Here is a 17,563-nt window from a genome sequence, read left to right on the forward strand (position 1 = left end):
CGAATACCTCGAGAGGAATCCGACTAACGCCTAATGACCGTCTCGGAAATCTGGGCATTGCCCGCCAGAGAGCCCGCCGAAGGCATCCAAGAGGGTTGGTGATCACCCCATGTTAAGCCACCAGTGGCCACGCGCAGCAGATCTGGGCTTCTCGAAAATTGGGATTTGTGATGCAAATGGACGACCTATGGACGATGGTTTTGTCGTCTATATATGCATATAGTTTTTGTGTGTGATAATTTGGACTTCGTTCTGAAAACCAAGTTGAAATAATATTAAGACACGACGACAAGTGTACTGATGTGTGATAGTGTTGTGTCGTTACAGCTTTACTCGCAAGGGTTGACTTAGATGAAGAGGAAATGGAGTGAGAGCGAAAGGTTTCATGAACTAATAAATGTGTAGATAAGCTATAACTAACAAATTGACGGTTATCCGTTTAGTGCTTGAATCTCGGGGTTTTAGATAAAAAAAAGTAGAAATTAGCTATGTCATAAATATAGTGCATGCTAGTCTGAATATTTGGCTGGTTTCTTTTTTAATACGTTGTTAAATCAAAATACTGAATATATTTTCTAATTCTAGGACTTTGTCTGTTTAGTAACGCAATCAGATTTTATACTGATCGTGACAGAACACCGTCACCAATATCAATATCAAAAGATGCAATTATGTTTTCAAAATTACAATGCGAAGCATCTTCGATTTTCAAGTTTTTAATTCCTTTTATATTAAGTTAGCTTACTTAACAAGTAACTAACATACACAAATACACTTTCTAATACATTACTTCTTATTACTAAGGGATTTTCAAGCTTTTAAGAAAGTGTATGCCGAGGGCCCAAAACAAGGAGTAATTAAAATATTTATTAGAAAAAATTATAATCATCATAGCTAATGATTAGCTCTTGGAAGAGTTACTTTCAGTAATACAAATGCATTTACCATTATGTTCTTTTTTTTCCATCAACAGTTGTATCAAACTAAAATGAGATCAATACAACACCAACAAATAAAAGGAGTCTTCGTGATTAGCTAAACCAGCAGAAAACATAGCCATTTTCGGACACTAGAACCCACTACGGGGCAGCAAACAAGAACGAAGCAAATTACACTCTTAACAACAAGTAACTAAACTTCCAAACTCCATTATAAGCCTAACAACAACATTAGAGATGACTACCTGAATCTATGGCAGTTGTTTAATGGGAAAACCCTCGGCCAGACCACCACTAAACCACACCTCCTCCTAGCACAACAAGGAATCGCCTCAAGAACCAAGTAATAAAGCTTTATAAACTGGCAAGTTAGAATCAATCATGAATTCGGACAAGTACTTCTGGAAGCTGTTGGATCTTCATCGATCATTGAAAGCGAAAGTATGAAGCCACAAAACAACAAATTTCCACGAGATTTGAACAGACAACTAGGGACGAAACCCACCTAATCAGAAAGACGAACACGGACCAAAAAAGACATAAGAGAAGACAAGATGGAAGCCACAGTAAACTTCACAGAGACAATCTACACATGCAAAGAAGAGACCATCCCAGAGACGAGAAAGAAACGCATCATCAACGAGCAAAATTGATCGAGACTGAGGTTTGAAAACAAAAACCTTTGTAGTTCCGTAACTTTTGTAGCACAAAAACACACACCGACATAGAATTTCTATGAACTAAAGAAGAGAAAGCGAACTAGACCACGATGGCATTATCGGAACTGCTACACGCTGCGAGAGTTGGAGATAAAGAGTGTCGAAAGGACATTCTGTTTAATTTATATCATCCTTACATTAAAGATCCATTTATGTTCTCCATAGAGTACTTAGAAGAGTCGAAATTTTTAATCCAAGGAAAAAAAGTATCTTAGGACGGAAGACTTGTTATATGCGAGTAGAGATACGAAGGAGTAGGCTGACATGCCTTAGCAAAATTATGATGTATCTCGGAGAAATCCTCAGCTTGAAATTTTATAAAGCAAACTAGCAAAGTATTAAAACATTTGGGCTGATATTAATGGGCCTTTTGAATGGGTATGAATTTAAACTTGCGTTAGTGAATACTTGTTACTTACAAGTTACAACTAAGTTAACATCAAAACTTGCCTACAAAAACCTCAACAAATCAGATATACACACATTACTATATTTAGTTTTTAATTATTATTATGAATGATAAAACTTACCATCGTCAATTTTCAATATTCACTATTTTCATTGTCATATACTGTACTAGACTGCTACAATTCCATTTTTTGTTGGATCTCAAAATATTGGAATTTTTGTGTTTTGCCATTTATATTTTTGAATTCACTTTTTTATTCACTAGTTATTATCAGCACTTAAATATTATGTTTCACTTAATTGTCTAGAGACTAGAGGAATGGAAAGAACTTGAGTGGGAAGAGTTTGGGTATGGCCAAAGGCTTTAAGAAGATCCACATTGCCGGCGAGGGGTCACCACATTCATGTAAATTTGAATTTTCAAAAAGTAACCATTTTAGTTTAATAACTCACAAATATTAAGTTAACTTTTATCCCTCATATTCAAATTATTCAAATTTTACTAAATTTAAAAACAATTTTTTTTTAACAGTTATGCAGAATGATCTGAGAAATAAATACTTTAAGATAAATTAACGAACTAATACATATGAAACGATACCAACGATCTGATCTGATCCGATCATTTTGGTTGATACGTGAAAAAGTTTATTTTTGCAATGAGTACCGTATCGAGTCAGACAATCATAACAACAAAGGCATTGCATTTGGTAACAAAGAAGAAAAATTTAAGCGTTAGAAATAAAGATATGGACGATCCTCGATTCCTCGCATTCACAGAAGAATTTACATAAACCCTAGCTACTTACGGGCAAATATGTAATTTTACATAAACAGTATCACATTGCTCAAGACTCAAAACATCACCAAAAGTGATATTATCGAGTAATTAACTAGGACCATCCTCTAGACGAATATTTATGAATACAGCAAATCTCAAAATCAACACTAAATTCAAGCCTTCACAAAAAAAAACTAAATTCACTACTGTAGAGAAATAAATTTGGATGAAGAGAAAAAAAGATGTAGAGCTCCCTTCAATCCAAAGAAGAGTAAAAGCAATTAAAGGGCAAGTTAAAGCTCCTAAGATATGCAAGCCATATAACCAAATCCTTTTCTCTCTCTATAAGGATTAGGGCTTATGGGATCCATAGCTTAGCAGCTTTTCTTTACCCTACTAAACTCTCGTTTGAACTTAAAGGAGCTCTACTTCAATCTTTTTTTGTTCTCAAGAAAATCATTTCAAAAGGCCAAGATCTATCCACACACAAAAATACATGTCAAATCAAAGATCCATCTATGTTATGGATCTGACCTGAATAACCAGGGAGACTAAAGAAACACGAACGAATAAACTATACAAGTTTTCTGTCATCGAAACATAATCTATAGGTCTAAGTTAGAGATAATAAAAAGACTCATTAGAAGTTAAAACCACAAAGTAAAGCGGAAGAGAAGGAGATCAGAGATTAATGAAAACCTAATCAATAAAACCAGCTGAAAAAAATGAAACAAACTTCGGTAATCAAGAAAAGCTTTGAAGATGCTATCTGAAGAACCCTAAAAATTCTAACCAGAATACCAGATCTAGAGAGAAGGAAGTTTTTGGGAGAAGTGAAATGATAGAGAGTTGTAGTTATAGTAGGTTTAGATATTCGTTACTGAAGGGGAAAGAAAGATAATTATAGTAGTAAATAAAATGAAAATAGGAGAAAATAAACAGGTGAGTGCATCTGTAAAGGCATGGGAATGGTCTGACATTGTTTAGTGTTAGATTCCCTACGCGTCACATGGGTCCTTCTTGGCTTTTGTGTTTTCACCTAATATTATTTATTATATTAATAATTATTCTTTTTCAACCACTAGTCCAATGTCCCACATCTAACTTTGAAATTGTAGGTAAATCATTCACGTTGTTCAAAAAAAAAGGTAAATCATTCACTGTCTGTAAAATAAATAACTAACCCTGATACTTCCAAACTTTTTTTTTTTTTTTTTTTGAACAACCCCTGATACTTCCAAACAAACTATAAATCACGAAAGGAGTTTGATGTGCGGTGAGGATTAAGGCAGATGACGTGAGCACGAAAGCATTGAATTATATGATCTCTCAATGAAAATCTATGGTTAAATTATCACAACGAACTTGTCGTATCTACGCCACAACAAGTCTGGTCTCTTTCACAGTTCACGACCATGAAAACATTTTTTGAGTGTGTTATAGAATAATGGTAAAAGGGGAATGCTTTACGATCACATACGTAACCTCGCATAATCCGAAAATTCCCAATTATATTTTCTGGTTCATGAAAAAACACAAATGTTCAGCACACAAACATATGTTTATATATAGTAAATCTTCAGTAAACGAATACTAACACTATTCTACTAATTTTAAATTTAGAGCATCTCTTTTTTTTTTTCCGTCTATTATATTTTATTAAGGTCAGGGCCTAAGAAATAGACCCAGCCCGAACTGAAAAATAAAAGGCCATCTCGGTCCGATAACAACCTAGTCAAAGCCCGACATAAAGAGCAAGGAAACAACATGGGCCTAGCCCAAACTGAAAAACGAAACGGTGCGTCACCCAGCCACGCGTTTGAAGGTTGCGCGTGACCGAACACGTGTCCACCTCGAACCTCCACTTTGGACACGCGTCTCCTTATCAGCAAACTGGGAAACCAAACGCCAGAGAAGCTTCCGACCGTCGTCCCCTCGTCTCGCACCAAATCCAAATTGGATAAACCTTATCTCCGTCCACTTTGCCGACAAAACCCACCTCCAACAATTGTATTGAATATATAGGGTTTTATCGGTGACTGAACTTCCGGCTAAAACACGCCGCAAACGAAACAGCATTTCACCGGATCTCTTCCACGGCATGCGTCTGCAACACATCCGTCTCCATCATACCACCATAAACATCTCCAATATGGAATTCCATTTTTCTTTTTAAATAGAGTAAAAAAAAATATGAAGTAAAATGCTCATACTTTATTTTATTTTTTATTTCATAATGGAGTAACAAACAAATTTTCTTTTCATTTATAGAATAAACTGAGATATAGAGTTGATTAGAGCATTTTTTTTACTTTATACTCTATTTAGAGTAAAAATGGAGTAGGGTTAGCCTTACTAATTTATAAAACTAATTAGATCAAAAATTTAATTTACGATTAAAATTTTAATTAATTTATCTAGGTTATACTCTAGTTTACAAAAAAACTAAGCATAATGATTTGATAGTGCATGGTCCCATATGATTCTTGGGTCATTTTATCAAAAAGGAAAAAGAATGACAGGCAGCATAGTTTCTCGGTCCATAGTAGTGGGCTGAAACATAATTATTATTGGGGCCTTATTGTTACACTCGGCCCATGAATTATCAATCACAAACCGGAGTGAAGCGGCGACGTTGCTGTCCACTCTTCCAGCTTTTTATTTCCTTAAGATAATAAAAGGGCGCAAACCAGTATACACCAACAACTTTAGAGCGTCACCTTTCCTTTTTAATTTACTTTTGAATATTCTGTTCCTCAAATGTCGATTTCCTCTCTAAATCCTCCAACGGCTACTTTTATATTCTTTTCTGATATCAAGAGCCACAGCTTCAAACATACACACAAACCTTCACAATTTTCAAGAACACAAGGGATAAAGTTTCAATCATTAGTTTTGTAAATTGTGGTGGATCAATACAGTGAGATGGATCAGCCAAAGAAAGTTGCTGACAGGTACCTGAAGCAAGAAGTTCTTGGCCAAGGTACTTATGGAGTCGTCTTCAAAGCTACCGATACTAAGGTGACTCCTCACTCAATATTCTTCTAGCGATCCCGTGAAACTAGGGTTCATGTTCTCTTGGTGGTTCTGAATCTTGGGTGACAAGAAGTCTGATTTTTTTTCTTGATACATACTTGTAGAACGGACAAACTGTAGCGATAAAGAAGATAAGACTTGGTAAAGAGAAAGAAGGTGTGAATATAACAGCTCTAAGAGAAATCAAATTACTCAAAGAGCTTAAGCATCCTCATATTATAGAGTTGGTTGATGCCTTTCCTCACAAGGAGAACTTGCACCTTGTGTTTGAGTTCATGGAGACTGACCTCGAAGCAGTGATTCGAGATCCTAATCTGTTTCTCTCCCCCTCTGACGTCAAATCTTACCTCCAAATGACATTGAAAGGTCTTGAGTATTGCCATGACAAATGTGTTTTGCACAGGTACTACCAACTAATTCCACCGATTCTGAGATTTTTAAGTTGTAGGTGATTTAGTACAATTTTCAATATTTTTTTTTTATTATTTTTTACAAATTTAGATGTATATATCTATATAATTTTTATGAAAAATTTAGGAAACCATAGACTAATGTTTCACTTGTGTCCTTCACTCCAACAAAAGCTTTATTGTTTTTACACGGATTGATTATCTTTTGCGTGTGTGTTTCAGAGATATGAAGCCAAACAACTTGTTGATAGGACCCAATGGGCAACTAAAACTCGCAGACTTTGGGCTAGCACGTATATGTGGTAGCCCAGGTCGTAAGTTTACACACCAGGTCTTTACTAGATGGTATAGAGCACCTGAGCTTCTCTTTGGTGCAAAACATTATGGTTCTGCTGTTGATGTTTGGGCTGCTGGCTGCATCTTCGCCGAGCTTCTACTACGCAGACCTTTTCTTCAGGTGAGATTGTGTTGCATGATCCAGTTCCTATGTTTAGTCTTTTGTGTAGCTGACTTTATACATTACAGGGGAACAGTGATATCGATCAGTTAAGTAAAATCTTTGCTGCTTTTGGGACTCCTAAAGAAGATCAGTGGCCAGATATGTTATCACTTCCTGATTATGTAGAGTATCAGTTTGTCCCTGGGGTGTCTCTACGTTCTTTATTCCCAATGGTTAGTGAGGATGCTTTAGATTTGTTGTCTAAGATGTTCACCTATGACCCCAAGTCTAGAATATCGATTCACCAGGCTTTACAACACAGGTACGTAAAGATTTTTTTTCTATGGAGAATGTATTAGAAACTGGTTACTCTGACATTTTTTTTTTATAGGTACTTCACATCAGCACCTTCTCCTACTGACCCATTAAAGCTACCAATACCAGTTTGTAAGCTGGATGCTAAATCATCTGACAGTAAACTCAAAACTATTACGGTGTTGTCACCAGCACATAAGCTTAGAAGAGTGATGCCTGACCGAGGAAAGAGTACGGATGTCATGAAACAAGCTAGCCATGATGGACAAGCACCTATGTCTTTAGATTTCACCATACTAGCTGAGCGGCCACCAAACCGACTAACCATCACCAGGTAATTAAAAGACAATAGGTTTAGTCCTTTTGGAGTTAGTTCTTGTTCAGCTTTAAGGATCAAGGTTTTTGATAGTGTTCCTGAATTTTTTTTGTTTTGCAGCGCGGATAGATCTAATCTGAAGAGGAAACTCGATCTCGACTTCCTGTAGGATATAACTTAACATGCTTGTTTCTTATTCATGTTATATTACTACTAGTGATGATGAACATGGAGAATCATTCTTTTTGGTTTACTATAAAGTATAAACACACAAAGCAGAGAAACCTTCATTGACAGATCGATGATGATTGACTAATTATCATGTACCCCATCATAATAAAAAAAACAGGTTTTAGCCTCTGTTTAGATGTGACCTGCAAAATAGGCTATGATTCCAAACCTATCTCTCAGGGCAGTGCCTGACATTTCCTGGCCCAAAAACCAAAAAAAAAAAAAAAAAAAATTTGCCCCATAAAGTAAAATTAATAGAGTAGCACTCAACATTCCAATCCGGTTAAAGGAAATAAATCATTCAAAAATTGATTGACCATCTCAGCTACCTGATTATTTGAAAAAAATTGGCCCATAATATATTTTGTACTTATTGGTCCTAATTAAGTACATGCTTGATCACCTTGTATTAGGCACGGCCATGCCGCCATGCCATCTCTTTATGTTAGTTTTTTTTCTCAATTGCTAAGAAAATACAAAGGTTATGATCTACTCGATGCATGAACTTTTACAAAAAAAACAAGTAATACTCTAGGCATATCTGTTGTCGCATCCGTCCAACAGGATTGATAAGAAAAGAAAACCCAAAAGATCACAATAGATTACAAAAAGCATTAAAGATGACAAGAGATCATGGATATGTCATTACGTAAACTTTGTTATTACTTTTTGTAGTCTCTTGTGATCTCTTGTGAGTGAGTGGAGAAACACTTGTTCTTTTACCAGATGTTGTGGATTCGGCAAGCTACTCAGCTTCCATAAGCAACAATGCGAGTGGTATACCACAACTTCCCATGTGTAATAAATGTGGACTAATGTCTCGGAAATAATTCTTGAAGAATCAACATACTTATTATTCATTAGCGTTTGAAATTATGCTCATTTGCAAATCCAATGATTTTCCTCATCTTGGAATTGATTGTTCGACATAATCATCTTTGTCTCCAACTCTGTTTGTAGCTTTCTTTGCCTATTCGTATCAAAACAAAAAACATTCAGAATCTCATCAGGTGCACTTCCAAATCATCTTATCTATACATAAACTTGAACTGATATGTTGAAAGGTAAAAAGTTACCTCTTTATCCCAGTTTGTGAATATAGTGACCAAGGAAAGACACAACACTTGAACAGCCAGTGCTGTAACAATTCCAAGCCAAAGCCCCTATATTTAAAAAAAAAAACGACATAGCAACACAACTTTAATAGTTGTTATAAACTAGTCTTGGCTTGTATAGTGACAAGTACGAGGATTTGAGTTTTTAGAGTATTACCCGACCACCAATGTGGAAATGGAAACCAAGAACTAAACCTAACGGAACTCCGACAAGATAATACGATCCAAGATTCACACAGGCTCCAATTTTCTGCCATCCACATCCTCTAGCAACCCCTACAAATTAACATATATATAAGTCAGGAACCTGAACCAACATTTTGTTATATTTCCAAAACATTGTTGTGTCTGAGTGTGCAAGAACCTGAGAGAACGCATTGGAGACCATCAAGGAAGTTTCCACATGCGACAATAGGTATCATTGATGCGGCATATGAGATGATTTTCGGGTCACTGCTAAAGGCTCCACCTAGAACATTCCGTATCGACAGCAAAACAGTTACGACCACTATACCCTCGGCGACTGCTATACTTATAATGACATATACAGCTAGTTTCGCCACTTGTGGGTTCCCTGCTCCTAATTCGTTCGAGACTCTTATACTGCAAGTCAAGAACCACATATAGTTTGATGTAATAATAAAACTAAATGCTTTTATAATATATTTATTGTTACCGATGTACTTACCTGGCAGCACCACCAAGACCGACCGAGACTTGCCAGATTGTTAGTGAAGTGTTTAGACTGAAAAATTTAAATAACTTGTGTTAATCAAATTTAAAACAGAAAAGTAGGAACTGTAGCAACCGAAGCTTACCAGATTGAAAGAACAGAAGTTTCTAAAACCGGGTTTGGAAGAAGTCCTGAAGCTAGAACCAGAAGCTCAAAGGACCATAGCTCCAAACTGTTACAAAGACAGAACTCGTTAACTCCAGTCCAGATACACTAGACACATGAACTAAGGATTCACAGCTTACCAGACCATGACTGCTGAAGGAAAAGCAATCTTAGAAAAGTCATAAATCTCATGAAACGCCTCTTTTGAAAACCCGGTCCAGCTATGCGAGCAGGAAGCAGAGAACTTGACGTAGCAAGATAGGAGAATGACATTAAACCAGTAAGAGATCGAAATCGCGAGAGCAGCTCCTCTGTATCCTAAACTCGTCTTCAACACAAACAACCAACAGAGTAGCAAGTGAAGACAAGTGGTGATTCCAGAGCAGACAAACACAGGGAACACATTGTTCTGCGCTTGCAGGAATCTGTTAAGGCATTGAATCAATCCGTATGCAAAGAGACTCGGTATCATGTATTTAGCGTAGGAACCAGCAACACTTGAAATTGCTTTGTCTTGGTGTACGAGGACGAGTATATGTTCTGTGTTGGCCCATATGATAGAGAGAGGAACAGAGAGTATGAGAAGAACAAACATCGCTCTCTGCATCTGAATGCCTAGTTTCCCATACAGCTTTGCTCCGTATGCTTGGCCACATAGTGTCTCCAACGCACTCGCTGTTCCTAACTGGTCACACACAACATAGGATTAGGAATAAGACAATGAAGAAGCACGTCACCTTTTAAACTTGTTGATTCGTGTATGAGTATTTGTAAATACATAAATAAAGTTAATTCAACACATGCAAGTTCCAGGCGTCCTAACTGCTAATATCTTCATACCACCTTCAAAGATGGTATCTTATTTGTAATGTCATGTTATCTTAACATAATTGTTTTTAAAAAGGTATCTTAACATAATTAAAATATGTATAAAATATTAGTACTTAAACAACATAAATATCTCAAAATCACGAAAAAATCCAACCAAAATATCTCATTTGTTGTGTCATGATAATTTGTCTATATATATTTCGCAATAGTTTGAGAACCTCTCATAAAATACCTTCACTGTACTCATGTAAAGACATCAGCATTAAAGATATCTCATTGGGTTTCTCAATTTTAAACAATAAAAAGAAAAAGAAAAAGTTCGAGAAAAGCAAAAAAGATGTGACAAACTATTCTGAGAGAAAATACCAACAACAAATGTAACTATGTGAGAGACTAGTGAGATTTGCCATCATAAAATGGTTCCATTTCTTTTTACATTTAAACTTTAGTTACACTATTGAAGATATTTATATCAAAATGTTTTATAGTTACGGGGTGCAATTACTCTATTAAGAGCATCTCCAATGTAAAACTCCATTTTTTCCTCCAAAATGGAGTAAAAATGAATATGGAGTAAAATTGCTCCAACCCTACTCCATTTTCATTCCATAATGGAGTCATGAACAAATAAAAAATAAATTACTCTATTTATGGAGTAAATTTCAAAATGGAGTGAGATATGGAGTTGGGTTTGAGCATATGTTACTCCATAATCAATTTTACTTTATTTTGAAGTTAAAAATAGAGTTGGGTTGGAGATGCCCTAATAAAGTAAATATGAAAGACAATAGTGAGAGTATCTAGACTATCTACCATTGTGGATTCTCCAATAAAGATTTACAACAGATATAAAATGAGATTTATTAATTACTGCTTCCCTATCTAAAATGAATGTTCTAAGGTTTGTATATAAATAAAACTTAAATATATATATTATTATTTATTACTTTTAGCTCATTTTGGTTCGCAAATTTTTTTTACCATTTTTTACTTTTATATTTTAATTTTAAAACAAAACGCATTAATTAAAGTCTGAACCATAAATCTTTTAAATATAAGAAAAATATCGAGAGAGTATATATATTCGATGTCTATATCAGAAGTTTTGGGAACTCATGCAACAGTTTCTCAGATAATAGGTATGAAGGTGAAAACATGAAAAAGCTAAAACGATCTCTGCGTAAATAATACTAAATAACTCGATTTAAAGGACCCCACGCAAACTTCAAGATAACGGAACAAAGATAAAACTATACAGATAACGAAATGATCACTTTAAGGAACGTACGAGAAATGTGAAACCGGTGACGGAGGCAAAGGAGGTAGCGATGGAGGCGGCGGAGAGGGAAAGAGAACCCAGATGGCCAACGAATATGACGGAGATGACTTGGAGAGAGTACTGGAGGAGGCTTACGCCAATGAGGGGCGCAGAAAGCCATAGCTGTTTATTCACTTCTTCCTTCACACGGATCGTCTTCGTGTTTCTCTCTGTTATCAGAAGTGGATGAGTCACACCATCTCCCATCTTCTCTCTTTTACCTTAAAGTAAAAAATACTACTAGAACGTATAACAAAGTCTCTCTCTCTCTGTTATCACTCTCTCACTTTCTGTGTTCTGTTTTCTAGGGTTTCTTGTAGAGCCGTCGTTGATATCTATGCTCTGTACGGTTTTGTATAAATATGATTTCCAACTAGTTTAGTGCTGTCCTTTTTTCCTAGGATGTGTGGCCAATGTTGAATACCATTTGCCCAGTGCCAGCTTTCTAGTGGTTCTAACATTTTAAGAATAAAATTTAATTACATTACAATAAGAAGATATAAATAATAAATTATTTTATATCTTGCCCATTAAAGACGCTCTATTTATGATGGCAACGACTTTTGTGGCTCCTGGTTTCTTGTCAGTTCGTCACGTTAATAATTGGTACAAGCACTTTGGCCAAAAAAAAAGAATAATAATAATTGGTGATACCAGCACAAATTCACTATCTCCCAACAAAAAGACGGTAACTCTGTTATAAAATAAATAATTAGATTATGGGTTTGTTGTATCAATTCACGTGTGTTTTGTTTGTTTGTTCGTTCCACAATTGAGAGCATAACACTTCTTTATTTCATAGTCACGATGGACTCTGTCTGAATTGGCTTTGGTAGAGAAAAAGTGATTGCCGAGAATGTTAGCTTCTAGGAGTAAAATTAAAATTATGCAAAATCCTCAAGTGTTTCTCGTTATTAAAGAACTAAATTATTAGTAGTGTAGGATATTGAAGAATCTATATCGCATTTTAATGATTGATAGGCAAGAACAATGTGTTTTATGTATATATATAGTTGTTTAATAAGTGGCAAGTTGGAGATTTGGTCATTCTCATTAATGTATGAGATGTTTTTTTTGAAGAATATGAGTTTTGGTTATGTCAAGCTTTGGGTTGTGTGTTGCGATTGATGCATAGCTTTTCTTCGAGAGCAGCATTCAGTTCGCTGACCTGTGCGATGGGACACGAGAATCTTCCCGTGATTGTGGAATAAGTTTTTGGGTGGCTAGCAAGTATAGCTTTGAGTTCTCAGGTGGTGGTGGATAAGGGAAAGGAAGAAGATTCGTGGATGTGTTGATTGGGTTCTTTGCCTGAGGTGGTGATATTTTGTCAGTCGATATATGTAGTCGAGAGGTACTTTACTATCTCTTCTTTTCTGATGCACTTTTAGTTTTTTGGCATTGGATCATCTTTAGTAGCTTAGTGCTATGTTTTGCAGAAACTAGTGTTTGGATTAGTTTGTCAGTGAATTTCAGTTCTGATTTTGAGACAATGTGTATGTAGTTTTTTACTAATCCTGAGATTGATCAAGATAGAGCTTTGAAACTTGTTACTTTATTTTTGTTTCCACCATTCATGTGTCTTTGTGAGTTTTACTTTTAAGAACCCTTAATTTAGTTTTACCATTGGAACACTCAAATTCTCTTAGCAAAACTTCTTAACTTGAGTTTATTACTTAAATATTCATTAAAATCTCCATTAGGGGTTTCCATGGTTACCCCATAATAAGCAAAGTGCAACATATCTGTCTCCAACTGGATTGTAAAAAGCATTAAAATAATGACAAAGATCAATGATAAGCCATTGCGTAAACGTTCTTATTACTTTTTGTTGTCTTTTGCGAGTAGAGAAAGACTTGCTCTTTACGATGGTTCTACGAGAAAGCCAGACCCTCATTCACAATATTCCATTTTTCAAACTGCGCTCGAAGTACGCGGCTACCGCAAATATGGACTTGTCTCATAAATTATTCTAGAAGAATCAACATACTTATTATTCATTAACGTGTTGAGTTATGCTCATCTGCAAATCCGATGCTTTTCCTCATTTTGGAATTATATCATCTTTGCCATCTTTGTCTCCAACTCTGCTTGTAGCTTTCTTTGCCTATTCGTATCAAAGCAAGAGACATGCAGAATCTCATCAGCTTATATGCATAAACTTGGACTGCTCAGTTGTAAGGTAACAACAAAAGTTACCTCTTTATCCCAGTTTGTGAATATAGTGACCAAGGAAAGACCCAACACTTGAACAGCTAGTGCTGTCACAATTCCAAGCCAAAGCCCCTATAAAAAATTGACATAGCAACACAACTTTAATAGTTGCTATAAACTAGTATTGGCTAATATTCCAGAAGTGATGTTTTCTTGGTAATTACCCGACCACCAATGTGGAAATGGAAACCAAGCACTAAACCTAACGGAACTCCTACGAGATAATACGATCCAAGATTTATGCACGCTCCTATTTTCTGCCATCCACATCCTCTAGCAACCCCTGCATTAAACCGGGATTAACCGGACATATATATATATAAGCCGAGAACCAAAACCAATCTTTTGTTATATTACAAAACATGATTGTGTTGAGTGTGCAAGAACCTGAGAGAACGCATTGGAGACCATCTAGGAAGTTTCCACAGGCCACAATGGGTATCATGGACGCGGCATATGCGATGATTTACGGGTCACTGCTAAAAGCTCGACCTAGAACCTTCCGAACCGACAGTAAAACAGTCACGACCACTATACCCTCGGCTACTGCTATACCTACAATGACGTACACAGCCAGCTTTGCCACTTGTGGGTTCCCTGCTCCTAACTCGTTCGAGACTCTTATACTGCAAGTCAAAGAACAAGAATCATATATAGTTTGGAATAAAAAAAATTCTCTAAGTGCTCTATTATATTTATTTAACTCGTTCGAGACTCTTATACTGCAAGTCAAAGAACAAGAATCATATATAGTTTGGAATAAAAAAATTCTCTAAGTGCTCTATTATATTTATTTTCACCGATGTACTTACCTTGCAGCACCACCAAGACCAACTGAGACTTGCCAGATTGTTAGTGAAGTGTTTAGACTGAAAAGTTAAAAGAACTTGTGTTAATCAAATTATAACAAAGAAGTAGGAACCATGAGGAAAAAACAAGAAAGTAACCTAAACTGTTTTTTTTGGATAACCCAGGGGTGTCCGGTGGGCCCCGCCAACCGACTAATCCCCCGGAGTCTGATCAACTAACAGAAACTCACCAGATTGAAAGAACAGAAGTTTCTAAAACCGGGTTAGGAAGAAGCCCTGATGCTAGAACCAAAAGCTCAAAGGACCATAGCTCCAAACTGTTACAAAGACAGAACAGGTTAACTCCAGATACACTAGACATGAACTTATGTTTCACAGCTTACCAGACCATGACTGCTGAAGGAAAAGCAATCTTAGAAAAGTCATAAAGTTCTTGAAACGCCTCTTTTGAAAACCCTGTCCAGCTATGCGAGCAAGAAGCTGAGAACTTGACGTAGAAAGATAAGAGAATGACATTAAACCAGTAAGAGATCGAAATCGCGAGAGCAGCTCCTCTGTATCCTAAACTCGTCTTCAACACAAACAACCAACAAAGCAGCAAGTGCAGACAAGTGGTGATCCCAGAGCAGACAAACACAGGGAACACATTGTTCTGCGCTTGCAAGAACCTGTTGATACACTGAAGCAGTCCGTACGCGAAGAGGCTCGGGATCATGTACCTCGCGTACGAGCCAGCAACACTTGAAATGTCTTTGTTTTGGTGAACAAGCACGAGTATATGTTCTGTATTAAACCAAACGATCGAGAGAGGAACAGAGAGTAGTAGAAGAACAAACATTGCTCTTTGCATCTGAATTCCTAGCTTCCCGTACAGTTTTGCTCCGTACGCTTGGCCACATAGTGTCTCCAAGGCACTCGCTGTTCCCAACTGGTCACACACAACATAGGAATAAGCATGTACATTTGTAATAATCATGGCAATTCAGTAAAGATTTTAAGAGCTATACAAGCATTTAGTAAAGAATTATATAATTTTTAAAAATAAATTTGGAAGCTTATTTTATATACTAATTTTTTCTAAAATTTTGTGTTGATAGGCTTAATGATTCACTTGCATATACTCGGTACGAGGACATGCCCTAGTAATAATAATAAACAATCTTGACTCCGACACATGCATAAGAAATAAAGAAAACGATTTAAAGGACCCCACACAAAGACAAAACTACTAATTATGAAAGTAACCATGAAGAAAGGAACGTACGAGGAATGTGAAACCGGTGACGGAGGCAAAGGAGGTGGCGATGGAGGCGGCGGAGAGGGGAAGAGAGCCGAGATGGCCAACGAACATGACGGAGATGACTTGGAGAGAGTATTGAAGGAGGCTTACACCAATGAGAGGCGCAGAAAGCCATAGCTGTTTCTTCACTTCTCCCTTAACACGCATCATCGTTGTGTTTGTCTCTGTTATCAGAAGCGGAGGAGTCACACCATCAACCATCTTCTCTCTCTGTCTTTTTCTTTTTTCTTTTTTTTTTCCCGAAAGTAATAAAGAGAAAATAATGTAACAGCACTTAAGAAACAGAATGTAAACAAACTCCCTCTGTCTTTCTCTCTGTATTCCTGCTTTCTAGGGTTTCTTGTGGAGCCGTCGTTGATAACTATGCTTTTTCTACGGTTTTCTCTAATTATATTTTCTGTTTTAAATGAAAATTTGCTATTTAATTGCTATTTTATTTTTTCAACAATGCTATTTAATTCCTATTATTTCTCCGCAGATTCTTTTTATTTATCAATGTATTCTACAAGATGAAAATTAATGTTCTTATTTAGTGGCTCCTACTTCTCTTGTCAGCTTGTCACGTTAGCTCTTCAATCCTATTGGTACGAAGCGATGACAGAGACTAAAATGAAGCACAAATTCAGAAATCTCTTAATAATAAATCCAACAGACACTATAAATTATTCAAGGGAAGATGCTAACTAAAATGAAGATGTTGACAAAAACCACTGATGTGGCAGACCAGTTCGTTTAAACACGCAGACGTTGGTATCAACTTCGGCCGTGTCTCGGGCCTGGGGATTAAGGGTCTTCGCCCATAACATTCAGATAATCAAAAAAATGTTGACAGAAAAAAAAACTAAAATGAAGATTCATGTATCACACTTGTGATTACTAAATTTGTACAATAATTGGGCCTGGGCTGCACAAAATGAGTCTAAAGCCGTAAAGCGCACACACGTACACTTGCTCAAATGAGTCTGAAGTTGTACAGCATGTAGTAGAAACATTGTTTCTCATCGTTTCAAATCTGTCTTATGGCCATTAATATTATTGATCTTCTGTTCTTTAATCACTGTGTTTCTTTTAACTTTTTTTTTTCACTTTAAATTTCCGTTTTATTAAAAAAAACTTTATTACAACAACTAAAGACAGAATTTAAAAAACAACAGACTCTAAAACGCAAAAGAAAAACGAACTTCCTACCTATCGAAAAGATGACGCCAGGAAGATAAGAAAGTAACTGTCGACGGAAGGTTTCTTTGCTCTCTAGTCAGGATGTCCATCTTGGCTCGAAGAAGACTCTGAACCTCCTGAATAAGAGATGTTGCAGGCCTAGACGATTGAGTATGAATACGGGAATTTTTTTCTTTCCAGATCACATAAAGGGAAACTTGATAAGCCAGCTTTAAGATCAGGTTGATGTTACTGTCTTGAGTTGGTGCTCTGATCCAATGGATAGTATCCATAACCAAAGGAGGAGGGGTGAGATGGGCCGAAGAGAAGTAATAGTCACAGACCTCTTTACCGTAGCCACACTCCGAGAAAAGATGTTGACGAGTTTCA

General features: G+C 36.4%; 2 protein-coding genes and 1 pseudogene across 2 annotated transcripts; 1 reads left to right on the forward strand and 2 right to left on the reverse strand.

The window, feature by feature from the left end:
- Window positions 1-5,636: 5,636 nt before the first annotated feature.
- Window positions 5,637-7,662, forward strand: LOC108826160 (cyclin-dependent kinase D-1). The gene is made up of 6 exons (XM_018599542.2): window positions 5,637-5,867; window positions 5,987-6,285; window positions 6,515-6,749; window positions 6,818-7,053; window positions 7,123-7,380; window positions 7,483-7,662. The coding sequence occupies exons 1-6, from the start codon at window positions 5,772-5,774 to the stop codon at window positions 7,529-7,531; spliced, it is 1,173 nt and encodes a 390-aa protein (XP_018455044.1). The 5' UTR covers window positions 5,637-5,771; the 3' UTR covers window positions 7,532-7,662.
- A 330-nt stretch (window positions 7,663-7,992) lies between these two features.
- Window positions 7,993-12,072, reverse strand: LOC108827078 (protein DETOXIFICATION 17). The gene is made up of 8 exons (XM_056993609.1): window positions 11,666-12,072; window positions 9,687-10,231; window positions 9,527-9,613; window positions 9,397-9,453; window positions 9,073-9,311; window positions 8,866-8,984; window positions 8,670-8,756; window positions 7,993-8,563 (listed from the first exon to the last, which is right to left on the reverse strand). The coding sequence occupies exons 1-8, from the start codon at window positions 11,900-11,902 to the stop codon at window positions 8,498-8,500; spliced, it is 1,437 nt and encodes a 478-aa protein (XP_056849589.1). The 5' UTR covers window positions 11,903-12,072; the 3' UTR covers window positions 7,993-8,497.
- A 1,417-nt stretch (window positions 12,073-13,489) lies between these two features.
- On the reverse strand, window positions 13,490-16,387 carry LOC108824569 (protein DETOXIFICATION 17-like; annotated as a pseudogene).
- Window positions 16,388-17,563: the final 1,176 nt, after the last annotated feature.

Source organism: Raphanus sativus, chromosome 9 (genome assembly GCF_000801105.2).
Source record: "Raphanus sativus cultivar WK10039 chromosome 9, ASM80110v3, whole genome shotgun sequence".
Lineage (NCBI taxonomy): Eukaryota > Viridiplantae > Streptophyta > Magnoliopsida > Brassicales > Brassicaceae > Raphanus > Raphanus sativus.